The 15,917-nt window shown below is 53.3% G+C and overlaps 6 protein-coding genes across 6 annotated transcripts; 2 read left to right on the plus strand and 4 right to left on the minus strand.

Annotated features, from left to right (window-relative positions):
- Nucleotides 1-33: 33 nt before the first annotated feature.
- J4E84_004079 (uncharacterized protein) lies at nucleotides 34-1,255 on the minus strand (the record flags this gene model as incomplete). The annotated part of the gene is made up of 4 exons (XM_049386687.1): nucleotides 34-351; nucleotides 405-599; nucleotides 649-1,111; nucleotides 1,167-1,255. 4 exons carry the CDS (start codon nucleotides 1,253-1,255, stop codon nucleotides 34-36), a joined length of 1,065 nt encoding a protein of 354 aa, XP_049245457.1.
- Nucleotides 1,256-3,806: 2,551 nt separating this feature from the next.
- J4E84_004080 (uncharacterized protein) lies at nucleotides 3,807-6,175 on the minus strand (the record flags this gene model as incomplete). Its single annotated transcript, XM_049386688.1, has 5 exons — nucleotides 3,807-4,784; nucleotides 4,833-4,972; nucleotides 5,065-5,400; nucleotides 5,462-6,016; nucleotides 6,127-6,175. 5 exons carry the CDS (start codon nucleotides 6,173-6,175, stop codon nucleotides 3,807-3,809), a joined length of 2,058 nt encoding a protein of 685 aa, XP_049245458.1.
- A 2,968-nt stretch (nucleotides 6,176-9,143) lies between these two features.
- On the plus strand, nucleotides 9,144-10,172 carry GCH1 (GTP cyclohydrolase 1; the record flags this gene model as incomplete). Its single annotated transcript, XM_049386689.1, has 2 exons — nucleotides 9,144-9,812; nucleotides 9,870-10,172. 2 exons carry the CDS (start codon nucleotides 9,144-9,146, stop codon nucleotides 10,170-10,172), a joined length of 972 nt encoding a protein of 323 aa, XP_049245459.1.
- An 860-nt stretch (nucleotides 10,173-11,032) lies between these two features.
- On the plus strand, nucleotides 11,033-11,865 carry J4E84_004082 (uncharacterized protein; the record flags this gene model as incomplete). The annotated part of the gene is made up of 2 exons (XM_049386690.1): nucleotides 11,033-11,236; nucleotides 11,320-11,865. 2 exons carry the CDS (start codon nucleotides 11,033-11,035, stop codon nucleotides 11,863-11,865), a joined length of 750 nt encoding a protein of 249 aa, XP_049245460.1.
- A 785-nt stretch (nucleotides 11,866-12,650) lies between these two features.
- J4E84_004083 (uncharacterized protein) lies at nucleotides 12,651-13,777 on the minus strand (the record flags this gene model as incomplete). The annotated part of the gene is made up of 2 exons (XM_049386691.1): nucleotides 12,651-13,578; nucleotides 13,632-13,777. The coding sequence occupies 2 exons, from the start codon at nucleotides 13,775-13,777 to the stop codon at nucleotides 12,651-12,653; spliced, it is 1,074 nt and encodes a 357-aa protein (XP_049245461.1).
- A 215-nt stretch (nucleotides 13,778-13,992) lies between these two features.
- J4E84_004084 (uncharacterized protein) lies at nucleotides 13,993-15,652 on the minus strand (the record flags this gene model as incomplete). The annotated part of the gene is made up of 2 exons (XM_049386692.1): nucleotides 13,993-15,374; nucleotides 15,433-15,652. 2 exons carry the CDS (start codon nucleotides 15,650-15,652, stop codon nucleotides 13,993-13,995), a joined length of 1,602 nt encoding a protein of 533 aa, XP_049245462.1.
- Nucleotides 15,653-15,917: the final 265 nt, after the last annotated feature.

The following is a 15,917-nucleotide window of genomic DNA, read 5'->3' on the forward strand; positions in this document are numbered from 1 at the left end:
CATTGTATTAGATACTATAGATTATCATACTTATCAATCCAACGCGAATCTTTGTGAGTCGCGGTCGGCCAACGGCACCACATTGTAGTTCAGACGCTGTACATAATAGTCGTCCTCAAGCTCGTGCGCTCGAGGTTTTCGTTGCACCTGGCCCAACAGGATTGGCCGGAGCCCTTTCTTGAAGTTGTAGAAGCAAACGCAGCCGGCCAGGAGAGCACTCGTCGAAAAGACCACCCCCACGCAGAGGTAGAAAACCATCTCATCCTTCAATAGAGTATCAGCAAGGAACGAGTGCCCGTAGAGAACGAGGAGTCTGCTGATCAGGTATGCGATATTTGCGGCATGCAGAAGCTGTGAGATGCGATGTTAGCGCGTGCCAGTCCTTTCGAGGTTGAGTGACCTACCAAAACAAACGCCAGTCCAATGCGACGCTCATGCCGGACAAAATATACCGCGATAGCCACATGTACAAGAGTAGCCGGGATGATCGAGATCGTCAATGAGAACTCGGGCTCCTGGAAGTGGACGTCGATGAAATCGTAGAAGATTATGAACGCGAAAACGAAGTAGGGTGTAAACTTGAGAAGCACGAGGTAAATCTGTGCTTGAGTGAGTATGGTCAGGTAAAGAAGATGACGCAAGTCTTACCTGGTAGACAGCGTATTTTGTTTGCATCTTCTTGTCAGGGCTGACATGCTGGTATAAAGCCCAAGAGAACTCACGGTATAAGCCCCTCGCTAACCAGCACATAATGGCACTGCTGACACATGTGACCACGGTACAGACCATCAAGCCAGGAGAGATCTTCTTCCAGAAAGGCCAATCAACATCTGCGAATGGAGTGCCGTACGTGTCGTGATTAACAAGAATCCTAGATACTGCATGTCTAGTCTCGCCATATTGAAGAACCGTCGAAATGGAAAGGCATATGTTGGCGGCGCATTGAACGAACACCTGGATGTGGTTCTTGATCCGGTATGCGTCAAGTGTCAAGATGATCTGGAAGAGACATCCCAATGAATTGACACACAAGGTCAGAGGGATGACATAAGATATCGGAACCTGGTATGCGACCGAGTTTACCCAATTCAAGTACGTGACAAGAATGACTCTAGGCCTAGTTAGACAGTCCATCTAGCGAGTGAGTTATGCGGGGAAATACGAACGTCTGTATCGTAATATTCGTAAACGCCTGAACTGTCGTAGTGCCAAAGAAGAACCATTCCAGTCTCGTCTCCGGCCGCCACGATACCATCGTTATTATGTTGCCCCGATCGAGCTGCCCGCACGCCCAAAGAGGTAATGGAAACGAGTTTGATGTGAATCAGCCACACCGGGGCAGGGTACAAGCGGTGGGTATGTGTGCGACGGGACAATCTTTTTAGCAGTCTCGAAGAATCATGATAACGCGTGGACAGAAGCAAAAACCTTCTAGTTCCATAGATAGTCTGGCATTTTCCGGGCTTGGGTCCGCTAGGGAAGCCTAAATACGGGAAAGGAGCTTCCGCACTACGCCGCATTCAGCCGAACGTCGACCATTGCAGCTGACATCGACGCTACGCCATCACAGACTTCCCACGGCGAGCATTTCCGGGACCTTGATGGACGATATGATTGAATGGTCTCGGATATTACTATCACGATACGAGATTGGTGCTGCGGGAGGTGTGGGGGGAGACTCAGGCTAGTCGCTTTTCCTGCTAGCGTGACAGCCTTCATGCAGGATGTCTCGCGTCTCATCAACCCGGCCTTGCGACACTCGAGGTTCAGGACAAAATCACAGCGATATCTCGCTTTCAATGTTGATGAGACCAGCTATCGCGATGTTTATCCGCCCAATACATCATGTCTCTGTTACGATGATTGACAGTCCTGTTCTAGACATGCCCCGCGCACGACGCGCACGCCGGGGGTCTTTTCGCCACCAGGGGCACAAAGCTTACCGAGAGCTGTTCGAGAGGAGTCCATGAGCCGTGAAATCTCGAAGGCCAGACGCATTCCAAGGTTTGCTTTTGAAACACTTATCGAACTCAGGGAGCGACTGAAGGATCAAGCGACCTCTACACCAAGGCAGTTTAAATCATGCAAAATCCCGTTCCCATACCTAGTTCTAACATCCTTCCTCCCGCTGCCCACAACGCAACATGAGAACTCTAGACTCTTATCCCGAATTAAGTTGGAAGAAATGTACACCACAACCTCCTGAGATTGAATACCAGCTCCATCCTCCTTTTCTCCTTCCGACCCCCCCGAACTTATGCGAGGCCAGATTCACACTTCATCCTGTCCGTGGGTTCCTATCAACTGCCCACATCTGGTGCTGCAATGGTGGATTAGACCCTTGTAGTACCCCCGACACTTCTAACGCTCCCTACGGCTACTATATTGCTTGCTCCGTAGACATTCCTGGAATTGGAGCGTACAAGTGGAACTCGCAAGTCTGCCATCCAATCCCACTAGCTCGTGATGTTCCCGACCAACCTCAGGCGCCGCAAGAACCCGCACAGCACCATGGCCATGCACCAGAAAACAATACACTAAAACGGAACCACGAAGACACAGAGTACCCCGATGCTACCGGACGAAAGATACCCAGGACCGCAGGGTATGCAGCGACTGTCGAACGAGAACACAGCGAAGAAGTATATGGGGTCGGCTCCGAGGGGAGTTCTACGGAAGACGAGACAGTCGAAGGAAATAAAGAAAGCGGAGAGGAGGAGGAGGAGGAGGAGGAAGAGGAGGAGGAGGAAGAATACTACCAACGCGAAAGTAGCGTCGAAGTCGAGCAATGCGTCAATGAGCGCGACTCATCCGATGATGAGTCAAATAATTGGGATCCCACAAACGCCATGAAAAAGGCCGAAGCTAGGCGTGGTCTTGTATATTTCGGAATCTTTCCCAGTCTCGGCAATCCAGAGGGTATTCTATTCTACGGCAATTGGGACCAGTGGGAACAACGATGGTATGCAGACGCGTTACGCACCGGTATTTGGAAAGTATACTTCGGACCCGGGTTTCGCGTGCAAAGGTAAGCGATTTCATACTTTATTATGATTAAACAAATGATGTACTTGGTACTGACGATTATGGCCGTGGCTAGATCACATCTTGAGGCGTTGGCATCGGCACCACCTGCATTTCGAAAGACCATTGTATCGATACATTGCAGCAACGCAGGGCCTCTGGATGACGATGACGTGATTACACTCTGTTCCATCAACCCTGGTTTGAAGGACATTTCGCTCGGTAGCGCGCAACTTGTCACCGACAGAGGCCTAGTTTATATACTAGATCTATGCCGATCTATAGGTCGTATCAGCATAAGTGGTGACGACAGATGCCACGGTTCAATCAGCCTTAAAGATCGGCAATTGCGTACCGCATTACGGAATCCCCAATATGGGAGAAGGCTGAAGCATTTGTGGCTTATGGATCAGCGCTTCACTCGCAAGCGGGCCAAGATCATTTCCAAGACAAGGCTGAAGATGGCTATAGTAGGGGGTGAGACTGTGGGGGACAGTCACGCTGCGCTGATGGTAGCTAGTATGACTGGAGGTTTCACCAGATTTGTGTACTTCCACGGCGGCGAGGTACCATACATTGACATTGCACACCCGTCGACGGTAACATGATCTCAAGACAGGCAACAGGTATCGTGATATGAGGATAGAGTGTTTCGAATATGGAATATACATGTGGTTGCATTCCAAAAGTCGCGCGAAGAACGAATATACCTCTATCCATACAAATATTACGCCATCTAATTAGCTGCGCCGTCGCGGCTTCGGTTGGGAAGTTCCAGCATTCTACGCCGTAACATCACCGCTCTTCGCTCGCTTCGCGTCCCTTTCCTCGCCAGCATTTGCCTCGGCGCGTCTTTTACCCTCGTCCTTCCTTGCAGTATCCTTCTCTTCCCGCGCAACACGCCGCGCCTCTTTGTCCTGCTTCTCCTTTTCCTTCCGAAGAGCCTTGCTCTCGAACTCGTGCCAGTCACCCTCCAGCTCCTTCAGCGCGTCGGCACGTTTCGATGGCGGGGCTTCGCTCGTGAAGAAAGGATGCTCGAGCACGTCGGCGGCGGTGGGTCGCGCATTGGGATCGAACAGGAACATTGCCTGGAGAAGCTCAAAGGCCATAGGACTAACGCGGTCCTTGTACTTCTCCTCAAAAGTCGACTGTTTTCGCTCGGTTGGCCGTAGCAGTTCAAACCACTGCATGTCAACAATGCCAGGCCAGTCCTGCACAGTGGGCGTGCCGAGTATGTTGTAAATCTTGTCCAGCTGATTGATCTCGCCGCCATCACCAGGGAAGATAGCGTGCCGGGTAAAGATCTCGACCAGTACGCAGGCAGCTGACCAGATGTCGACTGCTGGCCCATACTGTGTTTCTCCCAGCAACAGCTCCGGTGATCGGTACCAGATGGTAATGACCCGGTTGGTGTAGTCGAGCTTACTGCTTTTCGCGTAGAAACGTGCAAGACCGAAATCTGCCAGTTTCAGTTGTCCGGTATTGGATACAAGGATGTTCGCAGCCTTAATGTCTCGATGTAAAACGCCGCGGCGGTGGAGGTAATCCAGGCCTTCAAAGAGCTGTTTGGCCAGGTCCTTCTTGTGTGCTTGTTCGAGCTTGAAGGTCGGGTGGTTCAAAAGACCGGTAAGATCGTGGGAAAGGTATTCGAAGACCATGTAGCAGTCGTTCTTCTCAACCATGACTTCTCGGAGATTAACGATGTTGGCGTGATTAAGAGATTGCAGAAGTTTGACCTCACGGATGGCCGTAACAGGGAACTGGTAGTTGTTAGCGTTATGTCACTGCCTAGCACTGGGTGTTCTTACGCCATCGCGTTCGCCCTCCATACGAATCTTCTTGAGAGCTACCATATCCTTCGTATAGACATGGACTCCCTTGAAGACCTTTCCGTAGGTGCCGGATCCAACCACCGATTCGTTACCGGGCTTCCGGTAATATACAGACTCTGAAGCTGCATGTTCAGGAACCAGCGTAGGCCGAGGTTTCATGCGCTTCCTCATAACGATCTTAGTCTTGGGTATCTGAGGGGGTGGTGACTTTCGCGCTGGTCGTGTGTCAGGCCGTGGGTCGAATCGTCTATCGTCAGGTCGTCGGGGTGGGTATGGCTCTCTACGATCTCTCGGATCGCGCATATCTCTGGGATCGCGGTCACGGATATCGCGCGGGTCTCGTGCATCTCTCGGATCTCGCATATCTCTGTCTCGTGGGTCTCGGAAATCTCGCTCTTTGCCGCGATAGTAGGGCTCACGCGTGTCTCGTAGATCTCGGGTGTCTCTATCGCGAGGGTCTCGATAGGCAGGTTTTCGATCGTAGTAGTTGTCATATCGACGGTCTCGTTCCCTGTTGTCTCGGTCGCGGCCACTGTCGTAACCTCTGTCCCTCGCGTCCCGATCTCGATCGCTTCGTGCTTCTGAGTGACGTGGGGAAGCTTCACGTGCTGCTGCCGCTGCCGCTGCCGCCTTTGCTTTGGGGTCAAGAAGAGACTCTTTGGAAGCAGGCGCAGGCTTCTCAGGCTCTTCCACTCCAGGCTTTGCTTTGCTCGCTGGTGGCACTGGATTCTTGGTCTTCAACGAAAAACCAAATCCTGACTTCGGTGCTGTCGGTGCCTTTGAAGGTGCCATCCTCTTGTCCTCTTTGGAACCCTCGTCTTCTACACGCAGATCTTTGGACGGGCGGAAGGGGTTGTCATCAGCATCCACAGATGCAGAGTCGGCAGGTACTTGCGACGCGACAGCGGGCTGTGGGCGTGGCGCTTCAGTGGCTGGGCGGCCGCCTCGAGTGCCCGACGCTGGCGTCCATGACAAGTTGGAGAATTGGGTAGGCGCGCCACGCCCTCGTCCGCCTGGACCGCCAAATGGAGCGTTTGCTCCAGGACCTGACATTCGGCGGTCGGGGCCGTTGAAGTTGTTGCCGCGGTAGCCGCCATGTCCTCCGCGATGGGGGCTGTTCTGGAAGCCAGGTTGTGGGTACGGTTGGTTCGGGTAGTAACCTGGAGATTGGTTCTGATGGTAAGGAGATTGATTTGGGGTATAGCCATGTGTGGGAGACCTGATGATGTCAGCATGTGGATGACCGAAGGCCGATGGGATGGAAACTCACCCTTGATTGGGGTACGGTGGACCGTTCCAACCGCCTCGACCGCCGCCATGATAGGGCGATTGATTCTGAGGTGAATACTGATTTTGTGCAGGGTACGGTGGGGATTGCTGGAAGCCACCACGTCCCTGGTAGTGATACGCTCCCCTCATCTTGCCGTGGTCTTCCCGACTCTTGGACGTGTCAGAGTTGTAACCTGATCCCGGCGCGGGCGAGCCTCGACGTGAGGCGACCCTGTCTGTTCCTTTATCCAGGCGTTGACGCGGCCTCGATGTAAGAGAGGGCGAGCGGGACGGACGGCGTCGAATGGGCGGGCGGGGCGAACGACTTCTGCGCGGTGATAGTCTGGCTCGGTGGGTATGGGGCGGCGAATTTCTGCGAACTGGGCCTGGAGATCGCCTCCGGGGCGGACGAGAGGGAGATCGAGCACGTCTGGAATCTCGACTGCGAGTCCTTGCCCTGTCGCGTGTATTGTAGGGCTTGTAGGACCGTTCACCGCGGTTGTCGAAGGGTGAAATAGGTCTTCGATCAGTTCTCCTAGGCGACAGTCTCCGAGGCGGTGTTCCACGCCTAGATCTCCTGTCGAGTGAAACTGATCTTTTCCGTGCACGATGAGCCACCGGTCTGTAGTGTGTATCGGCAGAGGGCGAGCGGCGGCGAGTCGAGGTGGACGGGAAATACGTGTCGGGCGTGGTTCGTCGAGGCGGTCGATCGCGGTCGGAACGCTGAGCTCGTGGGGAGTATGCCCTCGCAGCAGGCCGGTCCGGCGAAAGTGCACGTCGTGGCCTCGATGCAGAGCGTATTGGGCTGCGACTGCCCTGCCGTTTCACGCGCTTGGAGGAGCCTCGTGGAGATGGAGAACGCGGGTGGTGGCGTTTCGACGATGGAGTTGTGTCGCGATGGTGGTGGTGATGCCGATGCGAGTGGGCAACCCTGTCTGCGCTGGCTTCCCTCTTCGAAGCTCGATGGCGGTCCTCCCCAGAGATGCTGCGACTGCGCCGACGCGCGCGCTCTCTGCTCAAACTTCTTTCGCGTGAACGTCCCCGTGCGTGCCTGGCCGATGAATGCGTGTGGGTGTCGTGTGCGCGGTGTCTGGGAGAATCTCTGGCAGCTCGTGGCACTGGTGACGATGTTCTGCCCTCGTTGTTCCTCTCCCGTGACCGGTCCCTAGATCGCTCTCTGTCCCTACTAGACGAGTCCTCTGGTCTCCACTGGTCTATATCCTGAGCCCGTCGCAGGGCAGCCATAGAGGCAGGAAGGGCATCAGAAGGCGCAAGGTTGCAGCATCAAGAGGTCCGCGGGTCAAAGTGCCACGGCCTAACCGAACAACAAGAAAGTCCGGCACCCTGCTCTCAGCCTTACGAAGCAGTAGTAATGAAAGCGAGAAACAACAAGAGAATCGGCTGCGACTGTAACACACTCCTCAATGCGCTGCCGTTGATGCGCTTTCGATGTTGCTGTCGTGGCCGCAGACGCTGCGCATGCAGCGCCTTCTCGCTCGTCGGTCTTTCGTCTGCCGCTATCGACAACGCCAAGCCCCGTGACAAGTCGCCCTCATCGAGTGTGCATGGAAACCCCTCCCTGCCACCCAAGACTCCAGCCTGCTCCCGGATTTCATCTTGGCTTGTCCCTTCCGCATCTTCAGATTTTGGAGATCATGTTGCAGTCCACCAGGTGTGCCATATGGCTTCACGACATCTACATAACGCATGCGAAGCAAGACCCCGCCACCCTACTAAAGACAACCCCTGACGACCGAAGCTGTAGAGAAGTAATCCTCAATATCAGGCCATGGCAACTCGGGCACGGCGATATCTTCAAACACCAATCAGTCGAGATATCCCATTATCGGGGGTTGGGCCGATCCAGAAAGGTGATGCGATCCTTTTGTAGTTTAATTGAGCTCGCCGCGATCATATTGACGTTGGGCTTTTCACGTTACCACGATTGGCATGCGAAAGCTCGCGCTCCGCAAGGGAGGGAAGATGGTGTAGTTCCCATGCTGGGGGCGCGGTCGACGCACCCGATAGCCTAGAGCTACCAGACCTGGATGCAAGGTATGGCACGGCGCCAGACAAAAGAGCCACAATATGTGAACCAGGCTCACTTGCCGTCCTGGAACGGTCACCAAAGACGAGCAGCCATATGAATCTGGACATGCTCTCGGAAAGGCCGGAGCATGTCGCAATTGAGCGGCAGTCGTATGGCGATTGTAGCCCTGGCCGGGGCTGGGAACTGGGAGTTGTAACGATAAGTAGAGGAGACACTGCCTTTACCCAACGCGGGGTAGCCACAGTATATGTTAAGAATAGTGCACGATGCGTGATTAGTACGCGACTGCGCGAGGGCGGTAGAACGACGCCCAAGCAAGGCCGTGGTAACTTGGTGACCCTGTGCCCTTCTCTGTCATCGCCAGTAGATGACCAATCCTCCCTCGATGCACATCGCATCATCATGTAATGCCACGCTATGATATGCGCAGTGGGTCGAACAGGGAGATGGGCGGCGCTGAAGCGGAAGCGCCGTTTGCTGTTCTGCTCAGGTGAAGCTGCGGGGACTGAAGGAAAGCCCTCGGGCCCCGTCACGGCGGTCTGTCACCCGTTCGCATCATCGCTAGAAATCGTGAATGTCGAGCCGAGCGCTGGTGGTATGGTCGATGCCATGCGTGGTCGGGGCGGCGTGTGTTGATGATGAAGCGTCGGGTAGCGAAGGGTCGTGGTAGTGTCGTAGCTCTCCTGCTGCTCGGCTGCCCGCTTGTCACGTGTCCACCTGGTCAGAGCGCGACGAGGTGTGGCGTCATCGCTAGGTTGGAACGCTAATCCGCATTCGACGGCGCAGGAATAAGTTATTCCCTTGTAGTCATACTGACCGGGCTCCGAACTATTCTCCTGCGCAAAGCATGCGCCAGGCCGAACATGTTTCCCTGGGCATTGTGTCATCCTCTCATCTCTAGTTTGCTGCTTCCTCAGTCTGAAAAGTCCCTTCCCCACTAAAAAAGTCCCGACGAATTCCCCGCGATTATGGACGCCGACACCCCCAAGCCCAAATCCGCGGTTCCCTCCCACATGATGAACGGCGGATCACCCCTCAGGCTCACCACCGAGGCGCGCGACAGGAAAGAGCGCGAGCACCTCTTCCATGCTATAGAGACTTCCAACCGAGGGCGCCAGCCAGTAAACTTTGACGGGCCGACTAGCTATTTCCCCACGAAGGCTTCGGTCGCGAACATGCACACTGACAACCGACATGTCATGGCGAACGGCCAGGTAGACGCCGAAGACCCTTACGAGGGCGCCGTTGCCCAAACACCACTTGCGACCAGTCGCGCCCATAGCCCGTACACACAACATCCCACCATCGACTTCGATGGGCTTAGCTGGCCCAGCAAGGGTACGCGGGAGAGGAAGGAGGCGACTGAGGAGGAGAAGGAAGCCAATCTGAAGAAGCTGTCTGGTGCTGTCCGAACGATGCTTGAGTGTCTGGGCGAAGATCCAGACCGCGAGGGACTGTTGGACACACCAGAGCGCTATGCTAAGGCCTTACTCTTCTTCACCAAGGGCTATGAAGAGAACTTGCGCGACATCGTCAACGGTGCTGTCTTCCACGAGGACCACGATGAGCTCGTCATTGTGAGAGATATCGAGATCTTCTCCCTCTGCGAGCACCATCTGGTCCCCTTTATGGGCAAGGTAAGTCCTTTGTCCTGTTGTACCTGCCCTAAGGAATGTTTACTGACCTCTCTGTAGATGCATATCGGCTACATTCCAAACCGTCGCGTCATCGGCCTCTCCAAACTCGCTCGCATCGCTGAAATGTTTGCTCGCCGCTTGCAGGTCCAAGAGCGCCTCACCAAACAAGTTGCGCTCGCCCTTTCCGAGATGCTACAGCCACAAGGTGTCGCTGTGGTAGTCGAATCAAGTCACTTGTGCATGGTCATGCGCGGCGTGCAGAAGACAGGCGCTACAACAACTACAAGCTGCATGCTCGGATGCATGCGATCAAGAGACAAGACCCGCCAGGAATTCCTGAATCTCATCAACAGGCGGTAGAAATGGTACTGGGTCAAAAAGCTTCGGCATCTAGTTGGGGTGCCAGGCGGCCTGACTCGTCGCATCATGTGCTATCTTTGCACGACTCTCTGCATTGGCGTTATATGGGATCGGCGTTTGGATGAGAAGTTCATCACTCTCATTAGGTGGGCGGGCTATTGTGGTGCATCACTAGACGCATAGGCCTTTCAACAGGCGTTTCCTTAACTCTTTTTCACATTCATGATGTACGATTTTCTGCGTCGATGTACGCAAACGACCCCCGCGATCCATTTTCGATATAACATGCATCTGTACTCGTACAGTAACGAGAATAGTCACTGCCGTTCAATTCATCGTCGGTAAATCGCATGCTTAACTCCGAACGCCGCGAGCTCCCATAACCTCGTTTACTAATCAAATGGATTTTCGCGCGCCTTGATGTTCGTCCGTTTTCACGGTATCGGCATCGCAGCGAGATCACCTTCCGCTCCGGAATACCACCGAGGTTGATTCGCGCCCAGCCAGCGATAACTCCGTCCTCATTCTGGCGATAAGTCCATCATCATAGCGATGTTGACGTTGGAAATGCATACCCACACCTCGTACAAGGCAAAGCCGAACAGGTCTGCAGACTACATTGAGATAGAAACACACAAAGTGGGTAGCCTTACGTCAACGGAGGCTCCAGGGTGTTCAGCTTTTTCGTAGGTTGACGTGCCCAGGAAATCTCAGATTGATGGGACGCCTTAGGTATGGACAGAATATAAGAGTAGACATCATGGGCGAATCAACTCTAGTCCGCCAAGTCAAGCAACTTCAGTCTCGTCACACGTTTCCCCTCTTCTCCGTCAGCGTTCAATACACAGCTAGCATACACCATGACATCACCAAGAGGTTTTGAACCGTGCTGCCTTAAATCATTCGACTGGAACGGTACACCAAGCGGTCACGAAGCGACAATCGCGAACAACCCAACCTACATTACCGGCTCCAACCCCAACGCAGCCGTCATCATCGCCCACGATGCCCTGGGCTGGAGATTCGGAAACACACGTCTTCTAGCAGACCATTTTGCTAAAGAGGTTCGTTCACGCTCATCTTAGCAATATGATATTCATCTTCTGTCCTCGAGATATAGTGCTGACGAAAATGCTACGCACTCTAGGCAAACGTCACAGTCTACATTCCTGACTTCTTTGGCGGAGAAGTACTTGATGTAGGTCTGCTCAAAGCAGGCAAATTCGACAAACTGGATATCGAAGGTTTCAAAAAGCGCAATAGTCGCGAGGTCCGCGAACCAGAAATCTTCGCATGCGCCAAAGAGCTACGCGCCAATGGCTTCAAGAAGATTGGCGCAGTGGGCTACTGCTGGGGCGGCTGGGCCATCCTCCGTCTTGCGACTGAGAAGTTGGTCGATTGTGTCATCTGCGCTCATCCGTCATTGCTCACCGAGGCGGATTTTGATGGCGTCGATGTGCCGATCATGTTCTTGCAGCCGGAACATGATAGTATGTTCCCCGAAGAAATGAGATTGTACGCGTTCAAGAAACTAGTCTTGGAGAAGAAGAACCAATCGGTTGAGTGGGTACATTTCCCAGACGCTCACCATGGCTGTTTTACCAAGGGCGACGAGGAAGTTCCGGGAGAAAGGGAGGCTATGATCAAGGCCAAGGACAGGTCGGTGACGTGGTGGAGGGAGTGGCTTGTTTGAGTCTGCCTCATGACGACTTCGAAATCTCAGTCCCACCTCAAATAATGAAGCAATTCAAAAGGTGCTCTGCAGCCTAGATCGGTTCGATGAACGCATTTGACTAAATCTCAAGGCATTATAGACTTCTAGGTTATCCACTTCTGACAGGAGTCCAGTCTTTCCATTGAATGGGGTGGTCCAGCTAGCCGTCTACCACTCATAATCTGCCACTTTGCAAAGTTTACTTATATAATCCAGATCAAAGTCCAGATGTCCACCAAGATATACACGCATATACCTACCACTTGCCTGTGCAGCAACTATCCGGGTCGTCATACTATCGCCCACAGTCACACCGTCCACGATCGCCAATTCCGGTCTCGCTTTCATAATTCTCTCAACGCCGCCCCTGATGAGAAGCATTTGATTCCATAGTTCCAAGTGCCGCAGTTTCTTGGCAAGTGTCAGATCCTCCATGACATCTACCAGACGACCGCGACATTTAACTTTTCCAGGTGTCCTGTCACTACCGGCTATAGCTATGCGCTCGATGCCGGGGCAGTTTCTGACGATGGAAATTATGGCCTTGTCGGTGAGGGTATGCGTGCCGAAGAAATCGATGTCCTTGAGATGTGGGACGGCGCGCGTGAGGTTGGCAACAGCTGCGTCGGAAACGCGCCCGTAGCCGCAACCAATCGTGTGCAGGGATTTGCGAAATCGGGGAGGGGCGGTTGCAATAGCTCTGATATGCTTACTAAATGATACTGTTAGCACATCGGGTGTCAGTTCGGAAGATCTGGCAGAGCTTACTCAGTAACGCAGAATTCATCAGTGAAATGTATACTTTGGATGCTAGTACGCTTAACGTCAGGCCATAGCATTCCCCAGTCTTCCTTCGAACGAAAGTACAGCGTCTTTGAGAATGGGATTTCAGCGGGGTGGTACGGTTCGTACACTGGCACAGACCGACGCGTCGGACAGGTGTAACCATCATGGAAGTATGTCTCCTCCTCAGGGTCGTAATCTAGAGTATCATCACTGTCGTCTGATGCCCAGGCTCTGCTGTCGTCGTCGTCGTCTTCGTCTCCATCATCGTCACTCCCCGCTTCACTCTTGTCGGAATTGTCTCCTTCTGGTATGTCAGACGTGTTGGCACCGGCCTGGACGGATCTCGAGGGCTCTTTGCGCGAAAAGCTGAGGCTCCACGGATGGATTGTAAAGTCTTCATCTACTTTTGGCAACCGATATCCCATATCCTCAAGAGTACTTTCTTCCCCCTCTTTTAAACACTTGCCTCCAAGCCAATTGAACGACCATACATCACCGCATGCCATAGTGATTCCGGTGGAGATGAGGAGATTACGCCATTTCTTGGAGATACCTTTGATCAGCGACTCATCCGTTCCCTGGTCATAAAGATAAATGGCTTCGAGGTTTGTGCGTGATTCGACTATGGCTGGCTGGTTGAGAAACCCAGCGAACTTTCCAGTTACAAGTCCAGTCGCGATTTCGGGTCCGGTGACCTTTATTATGGAGATCGAAGGGCAGTTCTTAAGAATATGAACGATGCCTTTATCGGTGACTTCTAATGCTCTGTGTAAAAGGACTTCTCTGAGTTGCGGATTGCGCGATGTAATAACCTTGACATCGGCGTTGGTTAAGTCCCAGCCACTGCAATCCATCTGCAGCACCTCGAGCGACCTGGTATACTGCTTCAAAGCTTGGATATGTTTCCTGTGAACATGATGGGTATCTGTACTGATTTACAATACATCTAGTGTTCTTACCGTTCCACGTAAAACTGCGGACCAAATTCGACGCATCGAACGCCAGCAGTGAGCTTCTTTGCATCAAACGCAGCTTCGGAATCATAGAATACGCGTTCTGATTCCGCGTAGTCAGCGCGCTGGTACGTTGGTGTGGATGACGCCATGACGCATTCAGAAAAATTGGAAGATAGACCAGAGTGAAATCAGATGGGGTTGTCATATATGATAAGTGCACGGGCCATCTAAACCCCTGGGATCAAACGTCACAGAGCGACATTTCGCTTTCCGCAATCCATGGATGATCTGTAACTCACTAAATCTTATTGATCCGTACGTCTGGCTACTAATAATATCGGATAAGAACAAGATCACGTCTCATCTACATCTGACGGAAGACCGGATAGACGTCGCCGACCTCCATAGGAACAATGCCAAATGAGACATATGAGTCGATGTTCTCAGGCTCTAGCGCGACAAAAGCTAGTCCTGCGTTCTTTTGTGCACTGCTTACGAAGAAGCTGCCAGCAGGCAGCGTGACATCTTGAACAAGTGTTTCCGTAGTAACAGTGTTCAAGATGGCGCCTTCATAGTATGACGAGCCGAGGCTAGAAGAGGTAATGTTGTATGCTTCGACCTCTCCATGGAAAACCTCGGGCATAGTTTCGATCTCCAGTCCTGACACCCTGAGACGCTCGGCAAGGTCAGCCCACGCGCGGGGGATTATGTACCCTTCGGGCCGAGCGCGAGTCATGTTGGCAGTTGCGGGCGTGGTGCTGGAAAATTCGATTGGGAGTTGAACAACCTCGCCGGTCCGACGATCGACCATAGTATAGGTGCGGTTCGAGTAGGTTGTGAAGTCTGTGATGACGATCTCCTCTTTGCTCTCGACAACCTCTGCAATAGCACCCTCGATTGTCTTCTTCACGTCCGCAGCTTCATCTCGAGCAGTCTCGAGCACACCGAGGATCATCTGCAAGCCAGCGACGGTTCGGCGTTTGAACTCCTGGCTTGCGATGCCGATACCTCGCGTCTCAAAGAGAAACGTAACGCATTGTGTGAGTCCCATGGCGTTGCGGCCGATCTTTGCATCAGTTCCCGCCTCGTCCAAGCGTGGAGTCGGGTTCGTCCGCGAGGCCGTCACGTATGGCTCTCCGCGCAGACCTCGGGAGAGGAGAGACGCGTTGATTGCGGGCGCAAAGACGGTCTCGGCGAGCGTGCGAATGGATGGATGGATGTTGAGGTTCTTTGCTGCGCTGTACATCCCATCGGCCGCGTTACTGTAGTTGCCAGAGTATCGCGTCCCAGCCCCATACTCATGCATGTCAATAGCGATGTGTGGTGAGAAGCTGCTGAACCATTGCTTGATGTCGCGGGTCTGCTGTCGAGCAAGCTTGGTGTGGTCGCGGTTTGGGTCGAAGTTTGTAGCCAAGGTGCGCTGGAAGTAGGCATTCCCGTCTGGATTGTAACGCGGCAGCACAATAATGTCCATCTTCTCAAGGAAGCTGGCGGCCCACGTCGGGTCGGCATCCATCGCACCGAGAAGGGCCAGAGTGGCTTCGTCGCCAGCGGGTTCGTTCCCGTGAACTGATCCTTGAATCCATACTCGCAATTTACCAGAGGTAGTGTACCCAGAGGATGCGTTCGATGCGGAGGTAGAGAGGTAGGCGTACGGGAACGTCTTGCCTTCTTCGCTCAGGAAGTCGGTCACGTCGTAGGTCATCCATGAGGGATTCTTCGCTGCAAGCTTGCTGATGAACTCCTCTGTCCAGTGTTAGGCTTCCAGAGCTATGATTGAGTTCATTCTCCATCGTTCACGTACCTAATTTGTATTGCGATGTCGCGCCTTCAGTTCCCTCTGACCAACCTGGATCAAACGAGGCGTTTGGCAGGAACGCGGGACTCAGAAGGGTCACATCTGGCGCTGGGAAAGCTGTCTGCTCCACAAGCTGCGAGTCAAGGTTTACATTGACATGGTTCTCGCCGTATTGAGTCTGCGAAAGCGCAGACGCTGCGAAGAGCGCAATTGAAGCTGTACGCATCTTCGTCCGGTCTCAGCTGAGGCTGTCAAATGCGCGCAGAGCACCAATTTGTGCATTACCACTCTCTTTGTATGGCTCTCCCCCATCTTTGGGCGATAGCGCTACGTCAGTCAAGACGCTTTTCCGCTGGTTGGAGTACTTTGCCAAGGAGAATCGACCTTGGCTGCAGTTGCTCCTGCCGTTTCTGGTGTCGTTTTCCTCGGAGATAGGCGTGTAGTGCGCCGTTGTCGCATAAGAACGGCATTTCTGCGGCTCTTGATGGAGC

Source organism: Alternaria hordeiaustralica (assembly GCF_023758085.1).
Source record: "Alternaria hordeiaustralica strain BMP 2776 chromosome Unknown scaffold_6, whole genome shotgun sequence".
Classification (NCBI taxonomy): Eukaryota; Fungi; Ascomycota; class Dothideomycetes; order Pleosporales; family Pleosporaceae; genus Alternaria; species Alternaria hordeiaustralica.